Source organism: Onychomys torridus, chromosome 2, assembly GCF_903995425.1.
Source record: "Onychomys torridus chromosome 2, mOncTor1.1, whole genome shotgun sequence".
NCBI classification, from domain to species: Eukaryota; Metazoa; Chordata; class Mammalia; order Rodentia; family Cricetidae; genus Onychomys; species Onychomys torridus.
The window spans coordinates 163,755,361-163,775,609 of record NC_050444.1 but is presented as its reverse complement, the minus strand read 5'-3'; the positions used below and the strand labels follow the sequence as shown (position 1 = coordinate 163,775,609).

Below are 20,249 nucleotides of genomic sequence, written 5' to 3'. Positions count from 1 at the left end.
GTGTGTCTCTGAGCAGAACCAGTTTTACCCAGACCTGAATGTAAACAAGATTCCTTTCTAGAACAGAACAGAACACCCACCCCTCCACACCTCTTGTCCTCTGAAGACGGGGAACATGAACTGCAGAGGTGACCAGATCATTCATTCTCCACCAACTATGGCCATGTCTAGGCTGAAATGAAGAGGCAAGACTGAAATGTGCCGGGAGCCACTGGCCACCTGGAGTGGAGCTGCTGCTGTCCCAAATTCATCCTTGACTATGACTCTCTTGCCTTGGTATCTTCAGAGAGTCGCTGTAAGAATGAGGTTCTCTTCCACCCAGCTTCTCCTGACAGTAGAGGAATGGGCTCTGGGCAGCTATGTACTCTCAACTACAGTGCATGCTGGACTCCAGGCTGGCTACCCAGACCACCCAGACAGCTTATCCACAAGCAGCTGTCTGGGTGGGCCCAGCAGGCCCAAGGACACAGTTGCAGTCCTCAGAAAAAAAAAAAAAAAAAAAAAATCACAATACCCAGCCCTAAAGATGTAGGCAGAGAAGGAGTATGGCTTGGCTCTGAAAAGAGGTTCTACCAACAACACAGACAGGCTAAGAGGGCAGAGAGACAGGCAATGACTATTTCCTGGTAGTTAGGCAGAAGTACAGGAAAGGCTCCCAGGCAGAAAAGGGAGGTCACAGCAAACTGACCACAGACAGGATGCAAATTTTTTCATGAGGATGCTGGGCAGGTCAGAGCTGTAGAAATCATGAACCCAACAGATGCAGCAGGGACTTTCACTGGAGAGGCATTCTCTCAAGAGGAGCTCTGGAGCAGTAGTGAGCTCCATGGAGCCTGACAGAAACCCCATTTTTCAGCCCCTAGCCTTGCTGATTACAGGAAAGGCCTCACACAGCTTTGAATAGCTCTTGTCCCATGTGACTATATATCAGGTAGCAGAATGGTGCCTGGGGTCAATGGGGAGTCACATGAAGACTGGGGGAGCCAATACGTCAGAGGTCTGAACAACAGTGTGGACAGCAGACAGCAGAGGTGGGGCCACAATGTACAGGTGTAAGGGAATCCAGTCCTTGCATTTGCTGGCTAAAACCATGGGAGCTAAAGATGTAGAACAGAGCCTATGGATAGAAGGACTCTCCAAAAGTGCCACACTTAGCCAGTTCATGTTTTCAGGTACACAAAACCCAGGAAAATATCCTTTGACCCCCCACAACAGAGAATACATCTGCAAATGAGTTTTCCCTTAACAAGGTTGTGACAGGCACCACATACCACCCAGAGGGCCACAACCTTGTAGGACTGCCCCACTAAATGGTTACCAAGTTGGCCCTCTGTCCTTTGTGGAAGCTTCTGCCATTTAGGCCATTTGCATAGCAGCAGATCTTCATCCTTGGGCACCTGTTGTAGGAAGCCATGGAAGATGGAGCCCACCAACACCAGCAGAGGAAACCCCAAGGCCCAGGAGTCACACATCTAACCCAGATGAGAGGCACCCGGAATGGTGGAGTCTTCAGGGAACACTGGCACAGAGCAACGGTTAGGCCAGACTGTCAGGCAATCGTGAGTGCTGTGGAAAACACCTTACCCAGAAGGCAACTACAGCCCTGCTGGTGCAATCTGGATCTTTTCCTCTAGTCACAGCCTGACCTTACACATTAGGACGGAGGACATGTCTGATGTTTAGGACAGAAGCAGGTTCTAAAGTAGCTTGGGGAGGGGGTGACATAGGACAAGAGGGAGTGACACTTTGTCATCCTCCAGGTTCCCAATAATGAATTTCAAGAAATAAAGCATCAACAAAAAGGCTAGAGAGTTGAGAAGTTGAGAACTGACAATTCCTTGAGGATCCACCCTGATGGAGCTGCTGGCTGGCCCCTCAGAATCTCCCTCACTTGTAATCTCATCCCAATACCTGTCACTCACTCCAGGAAGCATAATGGAGGGGGGAGCAGTAAAGAGACAGAAAGGAAATGGGACCTTACAAGCTGACACCTGGCAGGCACTCCAGGAAGTGAAGGAAGGGCTGTGAGGTTTTATTTGGAGTTCAGAAGAAGCAGAAGCCAAAGTTAAGTATGTGCTTCCACTGGAGAGGAAAATGACCTACAAGACACAGCCACTCCCAGGTTGGGGATTTAGCTCAGTGGTAGAGTGTTTGCCTAGCAAGCGCAAGGCCCTGGGTTCGTCCTCAGCTCAAAAAACAAACAAACAAACAAACAAACAAACAAAAACCAGACAGCCACTCTGACCACTCAGGCACAGAGGAGGCTGTCCATGTGTTGGATGGGGGTGAGGTGCTAGGGAGCTGATACCTAGGTTTCACTGTGGTTCTCAACAGAAAAGTCACCTTTCCAATGCACGTTCCACAGCCCTGTCACATCAGGGCCAAGCCCAGCCAACAACCAAGTCACTCAATCAGCACCTTTTCAAAACACCACAGCACAAAACCAGAGACTGCTGCCACACTCTCATCCGTCCGGGTTCACTGTTGCCTCATGTGACTGCATGATGGCTTGTCAAGACTGATTCAAGGGGTTTTAGATCCCCTGTTGTGACACTCTACAGGAAACACAGTGGGACAGTAGTTGCTGGTACTATTATTCACCCACTTCTGGTGAACTCACAGGCACACAGAAATTGTTGGGGTCTGTAAAAATTAGGAGGCATATTTTATAAATCAGGCACATAGAACTCCTAAGAAAACAGGCATTAAACATCATAAAGCTGCTGTAAATGCTTCCTACACACAGTAAACACAGTGTAAACAAGCATGACTTCTCCAGGGTTTTCCAAGAATTCTTCACTCCTTCACTTCACTTCACTCTTGCTGACAGGTTCTCACAGTCCAAGCCAAGAGGACCCACTTAAGATGTGTACTTTCAGCCGGGCAGTGGTGGCGCACGCCTTTAATCCCAGCACTCGGGAGGCAGAGGCAGGTGGATCTCTGTGAGTTCAAGGCCAGCCTGGACTACCAAGTGAGTTCCAGGAAAGGCACAAAGCTACACAGAGAAATTCTGTCTCAAAACAAAACAAAACAACAACAAAAAAAAGATGTGTACTTTCACCAAGGAGGCAGTAAGATGGAATTGCTAGTCCTGGTGGAAACCTCTAACATGCACACCAAATTGCAGCATGGAGCTCCACAGCCTCACAAAACAGGGCTCTGAGAAGCTGGAGAATGCATCTTGGAGAGGCCTGTGCGAGGCATGGCTGTGCTTATAAGAGAGGGAAGGCTGCTCTCTACCTGGAATTAGGGCCAGTGAGGAAGGGATGTGCGGACATCGGCAAGGACAGAGCTGCTTTCAAGATGGAAAGATAAGACTGTTATGGGAGGCAGGACGGTCGTGGCGCACACCTTTAATCCCAGCACTCGGGAGGCAGAGCCAGGCGGATTTCTGTGAGTTCGAGGCCAGCCTGGGCTACCAAGTGAGTTCCAGGAAAGGAGCAAAGCTACACAGGGAAACCCTGCCTCGAAGGAAAAAAAAAAGACTGTCATGGGCCTGGAAAGCACCACTTGCTCTAAAGCAGAACTAGCTTCCCTGGTGGGACCTCTGCCAATCAGAAGAGCAGTGCAGACAGCAGTTAGTGAAAAGAGGTAAACATTCATGAACTGAAAACAGAACCACATGGAAGGGGATTGGTTAAAAACAGGAACAAGGCTTAAAAACCTCTCTCATATCAGAGGCCACTCTGATTCTGGCAGGCCCAGGGCCCATTATCCTTCGACTCAAAAGGAAGTCATGCCTCTTTGCGTCTGTGTGGGGCACTACTTCCCAGGTAAAGATAGAATCTGGTCCCCATTCTTGAGAATCCCTGGTCGAAACATCAATGTCAACCCACAGTGAAGCCATCCATCTGAGCTGGGGTAAAAATAAAATAGATGTCTTCTGCACAGAGAATGAATGGGATGCAGCGTTCCAGGCACTGAGAAACAAGGGCAGAAGGGACAGGGATGCACAAAAGCACCTCTCATACGGAGGACTGAGGACCGTCGTACCCAAACATTGACACCACGTGTCACCTCCCAACTCCTGCTGTCATCTGCAGGGCTTCACTGCGTCTGCCTGGCACGTCTCTTTAAATCAGATCCATTTATGGCTGTTTTGGAACCATGGTCTCGCTGCTGCCCAGGCTGGTCTCCAGTTCCTGGCCTTGAGTAATCGTCCCATTTCAGCCTCTTGACGCACTGGGAATCCACACATCTCCACCTCATGTCTGCAAATAAGCGCTCTCACCTCCTGAGCCACCTCTCCAGCCCTCAACTCATTTTTACAGTTTACTTTACTCTCATCCAGAATGACAATATCCATTTGTGCAACTGATGTGTTCCTTATATTTGTTTTATATAACAAAGAAATAATTGTACATTACTAAAGTAAAAATTGTCCTCCATGAGCCAAGGGCCAATCCTCCATGGCACAGTCAGAGGAGCCCGGCGAGGACCTTTAAGGCCTACGGCGTTAGAGGTAAGATCTCCAATAACTGAAAACAGTAAAGCGATCATCTGGAAGAACATTTTTAAATAACAAGTGACAGTGGGTTACAGGGTATTCTCCCAGACTCTGCAAGGCCAACCCTTGACACCACATAGCTCTGAGGTCCCTGGATTCCATGTGACCCTTTGCTGGGATGTCCTCATCCATCCAACTTTCATTTCCAGTTTTAAAAACAGACACCAATGGTATTTCAGTAATTTCTTATGCAACCTCTTAAAAGTTTAAATTTATACTTCACCAGACATGAAAGTCTAAACTAGGTCAGTAAGCAGCACGGCCTCCTGGGGGATGCTCAGGGCAGGCAGGGGAAGTAGGCAAGGGAAGGGCTTCCCAGGGGATGCTCAGAGCAGGCAGGGGAGGGGCCTCCTGGGGATGATGCCCTGGAAGGGGATGGAACAGTGGCCAAAGCAACTTTATCCCTACCTCCGTGCACGAAGCCATGAAGAGTGCAGTCCGAGGGCCCCACCAGGTGGATCAAGCTGGACTGGCTGTAGCTCACTGTGTTCGGTTCTAGAAAAGCACAGGAGAGAGATCAGTTGTTACACAGATGGGTCTCCACAGCCCAGCAGCGGCAGGGCCACCACTGTCCAGCATTCTGTCACCAGAAATGTCTACCTGCAGTCACTTAGGCAGGTTTCTCTGAGATAATGGAGGTCTCAGGCAGTACTAAGGGGCCTCTATCAATGAGTCACAGTGCACTCTGGGTATGGTGGTGCCCACTAGACCCTGTCCACGGCAGTCATTACATCCCTCAGCTAGAGGATTCCAGACTTATCTCTGATCCTCCACAGAATGTCACCATCCAGCTAACTTTCCATTCCAAAAACACAAAAAGCAAGGAGTGTTTCTGTACTTCCTGAATCGGCCCAGGAGGTCTCAGCCTTGACAGTGACCGAGCTGGCTTCCCTCGGAGCAGCCCTCCCCCATGCACAACTCTATCAGTGCAAACCTTCCAAGGACAGGAGACCGCAGGACAGCCCCAGTCACTCAGCGCTGCTGCCAACTATTTGGGAAAGGCTTCACTTACAACAGGACACAAATCCTGTCCCTGGGGGCAGATGCCATTCCTCCAGCCTCCCTCTCCTCAGCAGGTAGAGTCAGAGCCACAGGTGGATCCAACCCGATTTGCACACACATCCTGCCCAAAGCCTTGGGTCCTGGAGAAGCCCTCATTCAGACCACGCTGGGACCAGTGAGAGGCATCCATCCCTGCCCTGGATGGTGAAGGAACTGCTGGACCAGGTCCAAGTAACAGGCACAGGTCAGGTCCCAAAGGTATTGTCCTCATCTGGCCTTAAACAATATTTCTCAGCAGCAAAACAGTTGGTGGCATGAAGGATGGTCCTAATCCAGAGACCTAGGTCTATCTAAGTGTCAGCTGACTTGGATGGCCCTACCTGTTACCAGATGAATGAGTCCATCCACAATTCCTATGTCCTTCCAACACAACACTATATAGAGTTGGACCGTTAAAGAGGTGATTACGTTATAGAATAGTTTATTAAGATGCAACCAATCAAACACTGCCAGCATCCTTGTAAGAGAAAATGAGGGGATCTCGTTTGAAGGGATGGGGAGACCAACATCCACAAGCTAGGACACCACTGCTATCAGTGACTGTGGACGTCAGCCTCCAGACGACGGACCTCAGTCTGCTGTCTACCCGCTAGGCAAGCCCTGTGTAGCTTTGAGCAAGCACAAGCCATCTGGACTTCACAGTAAAGCCAGGTGACTGAGCTGCCAATCAGCAAGGAAGCCAGAAAGCTGGGGTCTCGGCTTAGATATTTACTCTAAACTCAGGAGCATTTGCCTGAGACAGCTTAGAATGCACAGGCTCTCATTTCAGACTCACCCAGGAGCACAGGTCCTCAGAACCACTGCAGGTGGGAGTCCTAAGACAGCCTCAAGCAAGAGGTCCTTTTGGACATCAGGTCTGCTCTGGCTCTGCAAGGTAATCTAAGTTTTGTCATGGTGTCTGATCATGTGACTCTCAAGATCCCTTCATTACTGGCCACTGTGTGGGGCTGTCAGGTGACAAGTGAGGCCCTTTACTCCTGCATTTGTCACCAACAAAGGTGAGGGACCCCTGAATGGCCCCCAACGGCCAGCAGACTGCAGTCAGCTGAGGTGACCTGTGGCTCTGAGAGACTTATTTATCTATCTTATGCCACTTCAATGTCACCTCCCAGGACCTAGGAGTACCCAGATGGCACTGGGCCTCAGGGCAGCTTTCTTACACCTTGAAAGGCTACATGGGAGACTAGTCTGAGCTGGCAGAAGGCCAGGACCCTGACTCTTCTCCCACCTCCCCAGCTCCGCTGGGATCTGCTGATTTGGGAGTGGGAAGTGAGCAGTGAAGCCACAGCCTTCCAGGCCCTCTGCTGAGAGAGAGAAGCACCACACTGACACCTGCCCTGAAGACCCTGCCTGGGGGCTGGGTGGAAAGCAAGCCCCCACAACAGTCCTGAAGGCCCTGCAGCTTCTGGGCTGTCTGAGAGGGAGGCAGGCCAAGGCTCCCAACACTTCACTCTGTCACCTCTGCTTGCTTGGTTCCCTCATAATGGCATGACTGGACACCCACAACCTGCAGTCTGGCCCATCTCAGACCTGCTCTACCAGCGAAGAGACCTGCATGTGGTGAACATCAAAGGGATATTTTTAAACGTCAAACCTAATGCTGGGGTAGAGCTTGGGGGCAGCATACTTGCTCAGCATGCACAAGGCCCAGATTCGATTCCCTTATACACAAGAACAAATTGAAAATTGCATACAAAAACCTTTCTTGGTCAGGCGGTAGTGGCACACATCTTTTATGCCAGCACTTGGGAGGAAGAGGCAGAGGCAGGAAGATCTCTGAGTTCAAGGCCAGCCTCGTCTACAAAGCAAGTTCCAGGACAGCCAGGGCTACACAGAGAAATATTGTCTCAAAAAAACAAAACAAAACAAAATCTTTCTCACATGACCAACTCAATAGTACAGCTCAATGTAAAGGTCCTTGCAATCAACTTCACCTACCTGAAATCAATTCCTGGATCCACATGATTGAAGGAGAAAACTGACTCCAACAAGTTATACTCTGACTTTCATAGGCTCAAGATGACATGCCTGTGCCTTTTCATAGGCACATGAGTATACACATATACACAGACATGCACGCACGCGCACACACACACACACACACACACAAATTCTTTTGCAAAAAATCTTTCTCATGATTGTTTTATTTTATTTTATGCTTATGTCTCACGGTATACCCTGAATGGGCTAGAACTCACTATGTGGACTCACCACACCCAGCTTGTTTTTATTCCTTTTGATAGCAGGTCTTATGTGTCCCAGGCTGGTCTCCAACTCAGTCTGTATCTGTGATGTTGGGCTTCTGATTGTATAAGAGGTGGGAACCACTATGTTCAACCTATGTGGTACTGGGAATCGAACCTAGAACCTTAACTATGCTAAACAAGCTCTCTACCACCCACGCCACTGCCTGGCTCCCTTCTTTCTCACATTGAAAACTGACTGTTCACACAGCAATGGGAGGTGACTAGAGTACCCGGTCAGGGACACCATACTGTTGTGCTATCCTGTCGGAGAACACTCTTAGGAGCAGGAGCTTTCAATGGACAGGAGCACCAGTGCCTCTCTGGTTTCCTCCTCCATTTGGCCATTAGCTAACTCCCCGGGGTTCTGTGGGATCAGCTGGTGTCTATTTTCCTTCTACTGGTTCATAGCTCCTGGGGTGAGTGCTTCCTTCTCTAGGCAGTGAGTCCAACACAGCCACTCCCGTGTCCCCCCACATTCTACATTTTAAGTGACACAGGGAACATGTGAAAGGAGTCTGCTGTGAGCAAATACATCCACAGAAATGGGAATGCCTTGAATACAGATGCCAATGAGGTGCTGCCCAAAGAGCCTTTTTTTTTTTTCAGAGTCCAAGGGGGATAATACCATCTTGCCAGCATGAAAGGCAGGGCACACATGTCTAAATTGTATGCCCACTGAGTTAAGGCAGGACATACATATTTAAATTACATGCCCACTGAGTTAAGGCAGGGCACACATGTCCAAATTGTATGCCCACTGTGTTAAGGCAGGGCATACATGTTTATATTACATGCCTCCTGAGTTAAGGCAGGGCACACATGTCTAACTTGTATGTCCACTGAGTTAAGGCAAGGCAAACATGTCTAAACTGCATGCCTACTGAGTTACGGCAGGGCACACATGTCTAAACTGTATGCCCACTGAGTTAAGGCAGGGCATAAGGCATGTCTAAATTAAATGCCCACTGAGTTATGGTGCTGAATAGAGCCAGGGTCATGGGGACCTTTGCTTTCGTTGTTCTTGAGCAGGCAGACCAGGAAAGACACAAGCTCCAGAAAGAAGCAGCCAGTTTGTCAGCAGAACCCAGAGTGAGCTGAGTTCAGAGACGTGGGACAAAGACCAGATACACCTTCTGCCTCCAGACCTGAGGCTGAGGGGAACTTGGGAGCAAAAGCCTGTCAGGGCTCAGCTCTGAATCAAGAGCCCTGAGATAATGCGGCTTTCTCATCCACATCTGTCCACAGAGGAATAGTGGAGCGGGTGAGGAAGGATAAAATGCACAGGCTTGGAAAGTAAGCCTGGAGAGAACTGTGGGTGTGGTCACCGTCCTAGGAACTGGCTAGAAGTGACCAGATCCACAGGGGGACTGAAGAAGCTCTGTCTGGTCCAGTCTTACAGTCATTTCTGAATCTCACATGCAGACAAGCAGGTGGGTGGTGAGCCCCATTTCCCTGTGTCCACTGTGAATGGTGCCAGTGTCAATAACGAACAAGGAAGAAGCTTCCAGTTAGCAGTGGCAGCTTGGAATACCCAAGAGAAGAAAGAGAATCCAATTAAGGCTATCCAATGGCCTTGGCCTGATATACTGGGGGGTTTATCACTGGGTGGCCCAGTGGGGATCAGGTGCCTGTCATTGTGCTGTTCCCAGTCTTCTGCTCCCTCATCAACCATAATCAACCCATGTGCATCAGATATAGGACCATGAGATGTCAACACCATGGAAAGGACTACACACACCAAGGCTGGACAGGACCTCACGACTGCCCTTGAGATAAGGTTTCTCCATGTGCAAAGACACTGAGATGGAGATGTTGGGAGAAGACAGGACAAGCAGAGCCAACTGACTGTCAGGCCTGTTCTCTCCCTGTCCCACAAACATACACATACAGAGGACCATGCCTGCCTAGCTTCATTGTGGGGTAAGAGGGATGGCCCCACTACACATGAGTCTCAGAAGAGCTGTGGGCTGCTTCTAGACCTGACCTATCCAACATCTGGAATGTGAGCCCTGTGCAATGACTCTTCCAAGAGGATCTTCAAAGCCATTTGTTGAGTGGTGGTGAATGGTAACAGTTCAACGAGCTTCCACAGTAGTCAGACAGCCTTCTATATCTATGGAGTCAACCAACTTCCAATCAAATATACTTGCAACAGCCGGGTGGTGGTGGCACACACCTGTGATCCCAGCACTCAGGAGGCAGAGGCAGGCGGATCTCTGAGTTTGAGACCAGCCTGGTCTACAGAGTGAGCTCCAGGATGACCAGGTCTACACAGAGAAACCCTGTCTCTGAAAAACCAAAAAACACTTGCAGCACAAGCAGCCATGCACATCTGTGACCCCGGCACTCAGGAGGCTGCAGCAGAAGGCTGCTAAGTCCAAGGCCTGCCTGAGTTACAGTGAGACCCTGTCTGAAAAGAATTGGGAGGAGGGGAGGGTGTCCGTGTGTACATATGTAGAGAGGTTTTTGTCATTGTTTCTTAAAAACTACAGGTTAATCACTACTATTTAATAGCATTTACATTATGTTAGGTATTATAAATAATTCAAAGAATTAACGTACACAGGAGGGTGTGTGTGTGGGCTCCATGTGTTAGGTACAGTGTGTGAGGCTATATGCAAGCCTCACTCCATTTTATACATAAGATTTTATGCATCCTTGGACTCTGGAAACCCTCCCATGGATGCCAAGGGAAGACATCACACACACACACACTGACAGTATTAAATTGTATATGATAAGTATATTCAATTTTATCAAACAGATGACAAAACTACAGGAACAAGGGGCCTGCGTCCCCCAGTCTCCACCATTTGGAGGAGAACCACCCTCAGGGGAACCCAGTTTCAAGTCTGCCTAAGCAAGATCTGCACCCCAATTTATGCACTAACATGCTGGGTTTACCTGCTGCAGCAGTTACTATGACCCTAACCTTTAAACCTGAAGTTTCCAAACCATGTGGGGACCCCTAGTGAAGCTCCCAGGGACGCGCCTGGCAAGGCTTCATAGGATCTAGACACACTCCCTTCTCAGAGCCCACCCATCTGCCAGGAGTCCTTCCTTGCTCCATGTACATCCAGTGCCCTTTCATCCTACAAGCCTACAGCTCAATGGTTGCCTTGTCTGTTTCCACCAAGGAAAGTGAGGATTAGATGCCCAGAGAACTGGGATAGAAAGCCAAGCAAACTCCAGAACCTTCCCTCCCTGTCTTCACATACCAAATTCCCCCAAGACTAGTGTTGAAGGAACCAGGATCATGGCCAAGCCGGATGGTCACAAACATCCGAGAGACACTTCAGATTCAGGACTGGGTCCAAAAGCCAGGCTGGCCTGCCTTTGCTCTCCAGGGGGTGGCTCTAGGCAGCCCTGCCTGGTTCTGCTGACCCTGGAAGGCAGATCTCATTCCAGGACCAGGAGCTTGTTGGCCTGCCAAGGCTCCCCGCTGCTCTGCCTGAGGTAGCCTGGAAGTGAACACTATTTGAAGCACATGTGAAGACAGCACTTGGCCATGTCTGAGGTAATGCTGATTGCATCATAAACCCAACAGACCTAGAAACAGGGTCTTGTGGTCTGAGTCACCAGTGTTAAAGCTAGGCAGCTGATGGCCATGAACCTGGCAGCTCAAAAGTAACCTGTCTCTTGTGGGACAAAGAAAACAATACAGTAAGCTGCCTTCTAAAGAAGTACCAGACTCCCTAAGGACACCTACCTAAAGACAGGTGGCCCAGAGGTTGCTAGGCAACACTGTCTGAGCCCAGGTTCTAGCTGCACAAGCGATTAGGGGTGAGGCCAACAGGAGGTGATGGAGAAGGGAAACATGAATGCTACATTGTAGAGCTCTGTCCTCCAAGAATGACATGGCCACGGCATATAAGTAAAGCAGCCCCATTACCCACATTAGACCCTGGCCACAAAGTTCCCTAGTGAAGGGGGAGGGAATTCACAAGACTTTTCACGAGGTGGTGTGTAGCCCCTTCCTGCCAGGGTATACAACAATTGCAGAGAGAGAGGAGTATAGCTGTTAATACTCCTGAAAACCACCAATCATCACCTACATTCCTGGAAGCAACTTCAGTCAAACTAACTGGCTCACCAAGCGACACCTGGAGACACTCTCTCCTTTCTTCCACTGTTGGTGCTCTCTCTGGAGTGAGATGTGTGTTCCTATCTACCTCCCAGCAAAGATGGCACACAGCTACATTTTGGAAAGACACAAACCTTGTCCACACTACTCTTTGTGGACACAGCACCCCATCAGCCCACTCACCCAGGCAGAAGGACAGGCACAGGGGACCCAAGAGAACAGGGATGGTTCTGCCAGGAAATGAAATCAGAAACACAGTTATCAGAGACTGTGAGGAGGGCTTGATGGCAGAACACTTGCCTAGCTTGTATGAGGCTCTGGATTCAATCCTCACTACCCAAGGGGGGAAAAAAAAAAAGAGTAACGATTGGGCATGTGACTCCTGTTCAGAGCTGCACCTCAAATCCAATCAACTGAGGGAGATGTATTTTACAAGACACAGAAAAACAGATCGTAAAACTCCACCAGAAAGCCCCGAGTTCACATGCCAATTTCAGTCACAATCAGCCAACAGTGGACCACCATGCCCAGTTCAGTCATCACGCACACTGCCCCTCCCCTCCCGGGCGCCCCCCCCCCCGCCCCCTTTCTTTTTTGTTAAAAGCAGATGTAGGAAAAATAGCCCAACAAACAGTAAAGGTTTTATAAGCTGCATACCCCATTGGCCTCAGACCATGAGAGTTTCAGTTTGGAGGAGCTGCGGAAGGAGGATGGATGGATGACAGGCAAATTGCTAGACACTCAGGTAGACACTGGCTGAAGCCCCTGTGCACAGCAGGGCCACTTCACCCCAGTGCCAGAGTATGCTCAGGCAACAGGGACGGAGAGAGCCAAGAGACAAACTTCCACCCCCACTCCCCCACCCTGGGGGTTGGGGGGGGGGGCTGAGGCACTGAAGACCAGGAAGCCCTCTGCTCAGCGACATTAAGGAACCCAGCCCAGAATCACCAGTATTACAATGAGTCTAGGCTGTTTCCAGCAGGATGGAGAAGCTCCTAGTACATTTTAGAAAGAAACTATTCTCTGAGCACTATTAAACTGTGGCGACTGTATGTGCAGGCGTGCAAGGAGTCACAAGCATCACCAGGAAAACCTCCCTCTAAAGGTGGGTCCACACAACCCCTCACCAAGTTCCTGAAGAGTCAGACATGCCAAGACGCCTGCCCTGGCTGTCACTGAGGAACCTGGGGAGGCCCTGTTTAGTTTTTGGACAAACACTGCATGAAAACACATACCAGCCTGGTAGGGGACAGCGGAAGGGAAAGAACAATCCCACAAGGAGAGCTGAAGTTGTCACTGGCGTGGTGAGGACGACAGAGCTACACAGAGGCAAATGTCTACCTATGGGAGCCTGAAAAGAAATGTCACTTAAATCTGCGAACATCTCCTGACCCTAGACCTTTTTGTTACTGATCTGGACATTTGCTCAAAAACAAGCTCCTAAGCAAACTCACGAGTGTCAACAAAGCAAATGCTCTACATGAGCCAGCAGCACTCTGCTGAGACTGGAAGGGGCTGCTAACGCCACCTGTCCCTGCCAGCTGTGGACAAATGGACAAAGCCTGACTCCAGGAGAGAACTCAACTCCCAAGAGCCCAGAGGAGAGTGAAAGAATACTGGTGAACACCCCCCTCGCCCCCCAGGAATGGCATCTACCCAGGTATCAGCCTTCCCGACCCTTTCCCCAGCCTGTTTCCACCTGGGTTCAGGACAGGCTGGACAATGTCCCCGTTCCTCCCCCTCCCCAGCCCCAACCTGCTCTCACCTGGGTTCAGGACAGGCTGGACAATGTCCCCGTTCCTCCACTTGGTCTCCATGCGCTCCAGCTTCTGGGCTTCATAGCGTTTCCGACCCTCTTCCTCCAGCTCCTGCCGTGAATACTGTAGAAAGGAAGCCAGATAGAGGGTCAGGTGAGGTGGGAACACAGCCTTCCTCCATACCCTTGGGGTTCCAGGTCTCCTTTCCATCATTCTGTAACAGGAACTGCCCCTTTTCTTCTGATGACATGACTGCTACATAATAAGAATACAAGACAGATGATAGTTTCATGGTGTGCCCTTTCACCAGAGACAACCTGGTAGATGTCAAGGCTAGATCTCTGTACATCTGTGGATATATAAAAAGTCCTATCACTGGCCGGGGGTGGGGGTGGGGCTGGGGGTGGGGGTGGGGGTGGGGCTGGGGGTAGGGGTGGGGGTGGGTGGCGCATGCCTTTAATCCCAGCACTCAGGAAGTGGAGGAAGGTGGATCTCTGTGAGTTCGAGGCCAGCCTGGTCTACAGAGTGAGATCCAGGACAGGCTCCAAGGCTACACAGAGAAAACCCTGTCTTGAAGGGAAAAAAAAGCACTACCACTGGACATAAGAGCTGGAACAACTCTGCTTCATTATTTGACTGTGACACAGTCCATGTGACTGACAGTCATTTAGCAATGGCCCTCTCTGCTGTTACAATGACACCATTCTGATGACTCTTGACTACATTCTATCACAAGTGCAACCTCCTGCCATCTCTGCTAACGACCAGCCAATCAGTAGGCAGTACCTTTGCACAGCCTGGAAGTCAAGGATGAAACCACCCACAAGGCACTCCTGACGGATCATAGACGTTTTGGTCCAGGAAGTGTGAACATAAAATCTACTATACTGCATGCCTTTAATCCCAGCATTCAGGAAGCAGACACGGGTGGATCTCAGAGTTAGAGACCAGCCTGGTTCTCAGAGTGAGTTTCAGGACAGTCAGGGCTACACAGAGAAACCCTGTCCCAAAATACATGAACAAACAAATATAAATAAAAATAAAATCTGTTCCACAAGCTGAGAATGATGAGGATATGGGCTTTTCACTGCAACATCAACAAGTCATTCAACATTTCCTGGCCCATAAAGGGGACACAGCACACTGCCTCACTTCCTCCCTGGGATCCTAGGAGTCCTGGGTGCTTGCCTTAGGTAGTTACCAAGTCTCTTGTCTACCTGCCCTCAGAAACCCCCCTGTACTGAGCCACCAGAGGCAGACCATTCTCCCCTCAACCCAGCCCTCCATGCTGACCACTGCCTAGCATTCTCCAGAATGCCTCACCTCTGCTTCCTCACTCAGCCTGTATTTCTGGCCAAGCCCTCTGGCTCCTCTCTACCTGTCAAAGCCTCTCTGACCATAAATTCACATCAGATGCCAGCTTTAGACCTCCTTTCTAAAGACATGCTCTTGCTTCAGGCTTGGCTGAGCAGCTGAGCAGGATTCTAGGGATTCCCATCCCCTTCAACTGGAGTATGCTTCTTCAAAGTAGGCCAAGGAGGGAGATGAGAGGTTTGCTCAAAGGAAAAAAGCCAAGTCCCACTGCAAGGAGCCTTTGACACCGCAGGAGGTACTCAACCTCCCCTCCACGAGCTGAGTAGTTCCTCGTGCTCATGCCTAGCATTCGATGGTGAGAACAGCATCTACCTGTGTTTGGCTCATCACCCAGAACTAATGGCTAGACTCCAACATCCTCAAAAATGCCCTCCAGAGACTTTAGAGGAGATGGTGCTGTAGCTCAGTGCACAAGGTGCTGGGTTCCCTCCACAACACCACCACCACAACAAAGCCAAGCACTGGCTAGAGAGATGGCTCAGTGGTTAGGAGCACTGGCTGCTCTTGCAGAGGACCCATATACATCTGTAACTCCAGTCCCAGGTGATCCCACACCCTCTTCTGGCCTACACTGGGAACTGCTCATATGTGGTGCATTGACACACATTCAGGCAAACATCCACACACAAAAAATAAAAATAAAATCTCAAAAAACAAACTTTTAAGCCAAGCACAAAGGTATGACAACTGTAATCTCAGCACCTAGGAGACTGAGACAGGAAGACTGTTCAAGTTCAAAGCCAGCCAGGGCTATAGAACATGATCTTACCTTACAAAACAAAAACAAGAAGGCAGAGAACGGCTCAGCAGGTAAAGGCACTTGCTGCCAGGCCTGACAACCTGAGTCTGGTCCCTGGACCTACATGGTATATATAAAAAGAGGGCTGACTCCTGCAGCTTCTCCTCTAGCCCTACAATCATGCTGTGGCATGCATGTTCGTGCCCACATACATACAAAATAACACGCACAACTTAAAAAGCAAAATAAACAAAAATAAAGAGGAAAAATTGCTGCTTAATAAGTCTCCACCCAACCCCCCCCCACACACACATAACTGCATCTCAAACCCTCACGGTGCCTGTAGGTTTGTCTGACCTATGCAGGGATGCATGGAGCCTGAGGGCCTAGTCCTGGACCTAAGCCTCACAGAGAGAGAAGCCCAGCTTCCTCACATGTTGGCAAACTGCTAGCACATTCTAATGTAAGGCTGACCCTTCACCCTACCCCAAGGGCCTATCAGACCCGGCTGAATCAAAGGAGCAGACAGCTCAGTTCAAACCCTCAGACCTGTGGGCCTCCTAAAGGAAGCACACCAAAACACTTCAGAAAAGCTGGTATGTTCACTACCAGGGGCCTCCCAGCACAAGAAGCTGCTGGCTTCTTTTAATGGCCATAGGGAATGCTGTACTCTGACAGACTGAGGAAGAAGGTGGGACAAGGAGACAAGTCACACTCTAAAGTGACAGTGACCACAGTGAGCAGCCACACCTGGTAACTAACTAACTAATGTGTGTGTGTGTGTGTGTGTGTGTGTGTGTGTGTGTGTACACTACACATAGCTACAGACAGCCGCACACTTTCTTGAATGAATGTTATTTGTGAAAAGTTGGTAGGAGGATGCTCATGACATCTGAAGCCGGAGCTCAAGCTCCAAGTACATACATCTCCAAGAACAAGGAAGGAAGCCATGATTTCCAGGGTCAGGACAGGTCTCTGCTGGGCCCTGCCAGGGCATACTGGGGCCTACACCCCCAAGGAATTGACAGGTCCCACTCTGCACACTTGGCATCTGTGGGAAGAATCCGGATCACCCCAGCAGCTGCTGCAGCTGGGGCTGGTGTGCTTCCTTCCTCAGCTCCTTGGCCTCAGCCTGGTGGCCCAGTTTCAACACACGCCTCTGTGAAGCCCAACTAGTACTTATGTGTCATCAACCCCAACACACAAAGCAAATGAAAAGGCTGCAGGACTCCTTCGGCACATGGTGGGCACTCGTGACTGCATAAGAGTGTGCAGAGGGCCAGTCCCTGTGGTGAGGACTTCCTGGATCACCCATGCAACTGGCTGGAGGCTGAGTGGCTCCAGCCTTTAGGGCCCTGATGTGTGTAAAAGCAGTCATGTGCTTAGTCTAGCAATCTCTGGAGGCTACAACACAGAGGATCACAGCCACACAGGACAGCTAGAGAGACAGAGCATCGACAACCCCTGTGGGACCAGGCTCAGGCACTGCACTTTACCTTTGACTCCAAGGACAAGGCGAGAGTGCACGTGTGCACTCTTGTGGCTGTTACCATGCAGTAACTGCCACAAGTCTGAGCCGCAGGCAGCAGCCCAAGCAAGAAGCTAGCAGAGAAGCCCGGCCCAGGAGGGTGGAAGGAAGCGAGGCACAAGGGAGAGTGGGTGCCGGCTGAGGAGCACACCCAGGGTGAAACAGGGTGTAAAAGAGAACCTTGGAACCTCAGTGGGGACAGTTCTGGAAATGGATTTTGTAAATGCAGTTGGAGTGGGGCAGCCCTAAGTCCTAAGCCTCTGTATGGTTTCTAAGACACGATCAAAGAGAAGGTGAGAAAGATGGGCAGAGACTGGGTGATACAACCCTAGGCCTGCACCACGAGGAGCTAGAACAGGACATGGAAACTTCCTCTGGAGCTCCATGGCGCATTCGGCCCTAGCCGCACATGAATTTGGGGCTTGACATTCAGACCTGTAGCACAAATTGTTAGAAGGTCTTATTAATAAAATCAAACCTGAAGCCAGGTATTGGGGTGAATGCTGGAAGATCAGAGAGACAGAACAGGTCACAGCTAACCTCATCTCGCCAATTCCTCAGCTGATCCTGTTTCCTCAGGCTGGAAGCCTCTGAATCCTCATCCAGAATGAATCTCAGCTGAACTGCTGCTCCAAAGCCTAAAAGCTTAACCAGCCTCTAGTTCCTCGTCCTCACGCCTTATATACCTTTCTGCTTCCTGCCATCACTTCCTGGGATTAAAGGTGTATGTCACCATGCCTGGCTGTTTACAGTGTGGCTTTGAACTCACAGAGATCCAAATGGATCTCTGCCTCTGGAATGCTAGGATTAAAGGTGTGAGTGATAGCATTTTCTAGCCTCTGTATCTAGTAGCTGTTCTTTTCTCTGACCCCAGATAAGTTAATTAGGGTGCACAATATTTTGGGGAACACAATATCACCACACAGACCTGTGAAAAAAAATAATCTTCTATAGTTCTAAATTTTTATTTTATTTCATTTTTGAGACAGGGTCTCTCTAAATAGCCCCAGTTGTCCTAGAACTCTCTATGTGAACCAGGTTGGCCTTGAATTCACTGAGATCTACCTGCCTCTGTTTCTCAAGTGCTAGGATTAAAAGCATGTGCCACCATGCCTGGCCTTCTTTAGTTTTTATTTTTACCTTTTTTTTTTTTTTTTTTGAGGTGGGTGTTTAGAGATAAGGTTCCTCTGTGTCCTGGAAATCACTCTGTAGACCAGACTGGCCTTGAACTCACAGAGATCAGCCTACCCCTGCCTCTGCCTCCCTAGTACTGGGATTAAAGGTGAGCGCCAGTACCACCCAGCTCTTCTTCAGTTTTTAAACCACTTTGTCACAGCAGTGTCAGAACAGTGACACAGACAGGACTGTGGACCAATTTCCTTTGCTTTGCTCACAGGGAGAGAGACCTGCTTAGCACAGCTGGCAACAGCACAGCCAGGCCAAGGCTGAGCTGGCCTTTCTCAGAAGCAGGGAGGTTCTGCCACCAGAGTGTTCTTAAAAATACTTAGACTTAAAAACAACAACAAAAACCCCAGACTTGGGGCTAGAGAAGTGACTCAGTGGTTAAGAGCACTGCCTGCTCTTCTGCAGGACCTAGGTTCAATTCCCAGCACCAACATGGCAGTTTGCAACTGTCTGTAACTCTAGTTCCAGGGGATCCGACACCCTCACACAGACATATACTCAGGCAAAACACCAATGCACATAAAAGAAACATAAATAAATCATTTTTAAAAATCCCCAGCTTAGTCAAACTGTGGTGGAACATGCCTGTGATCCTGACACTCAGGAGGAAGGCAAGATTGAGGTCAGCTTAACTTTCATGGAAAGTTATAGGCTAACATGGGCTATAGAGTAAGGCCCTGTCTCAAAAAAACTAAATAAAGCTGTGTATGGTAGCTCCTACAATCACAGCACTTGGGATGTGTAGGCAGAACGATCAGGAGTTCAAGTCATCCTGGGCCAGACAACAATTTCTATATGTCAGCCTGGGCTATGAGATCCTGTCTCAAGCCTTCCAGTCCACAACACCCTTACTAAATAAATAGCAATAACAAAAAATAAAAATAAAAGAGTAGCTAGGTGTAGTGGTGCATACCAGACTGCTAGCACATTGTTGGGTGGGAGGGAGCAGTGCTGAGACCGGAGGATGCTGAGGCTACAGAGCAGGGGAAAGAAAGGGTATGTCAAATCACAGATGTATCCAACTGCACCTTGACCTGCTACCCAAGCCCAGTTGGCCACTGAGCAATGATGGGAGAGATTAAAAAAGCCAGTTTTGGGAGCACCCCTGAGTGATGATGAGGAGTAAGTCTCCACTGGCCCAAGTTACTCAGATCCAGTGGAAAGAGAACAGATGAAGAACTGTCTCACCCATAGGAAGCCTCATGTACCTGTTAAGCCCAATGAAGACGAGAAGACACCCAAAAGGAACAAGGCCTGTGGGTGTCAATGCTGCCCATCTCTAGTTGGTAGGTCTGCAAGCAGAGGGCAGGCCCATCCTAACTCGCAGTTCATCCCGCCCCCCCACCCCAATTTAGCTTTGTAGCCTATCCTGGAACTCACTCTGTAGACCAGGCTGGCCTCGAACTCACAGAGATCCACCTGCCTCTACCTCCCGAGTGCTGGGATTAAAGGCGTGCACCACCATGCCTGGCTCCCAGTTCATCTTTCTTAAAGGCACATTTTACATAAATCTTCACCACAGGCAGAAGCCCCTAGGTGTCAATACTCTTTCCTGGTACAGGAAGGCAGCCAGTATACTTGGGAAGTGGTCACAGATACGAGTCTCTAATACAGCATCCACTGGGCTTGCCAGTTGTGTAAGTTTCCTCTGACATTGAAACATGCCACCCTACAAGGAAGTTTACTAAACAGGGAGGTAAACAACATAAGTAGCTTCAGGAAGTCCCTGAAATTAACAAGATTCATTAGGCCCCTCCTTGCCCACCC

General features: G+C 49.6%; 1 protein-coding gene across 1 annotated transcript in view; it reads right to left on the bottom strand.

Moving 5' to 3' along the window:
• Acot7 (acyl-CoA thioesterase 7) overlaps positions 1-20,249 on the bottom strand; it is an 84,408-nt gene that overhangs the window by 29,363 nt on the left and 34,796 nt on the right. Inside the window, exons 3-4 of the mRNA XM_036178643.1 lie at positions 13,665-13,779; positions 4,916-5,002 (exon numbers count right to left, since the gene is read on the bottom strand). Of these exons, the coding sequence (XP_036034536.1) occupies positions 4,916-5,002; positions 13,665-13,779 (202 nt within the window). The remainder of the gene's footprint in view (positions 1-4,915; positions 5,003-13,664; positions 13,780-20,249) is intronic.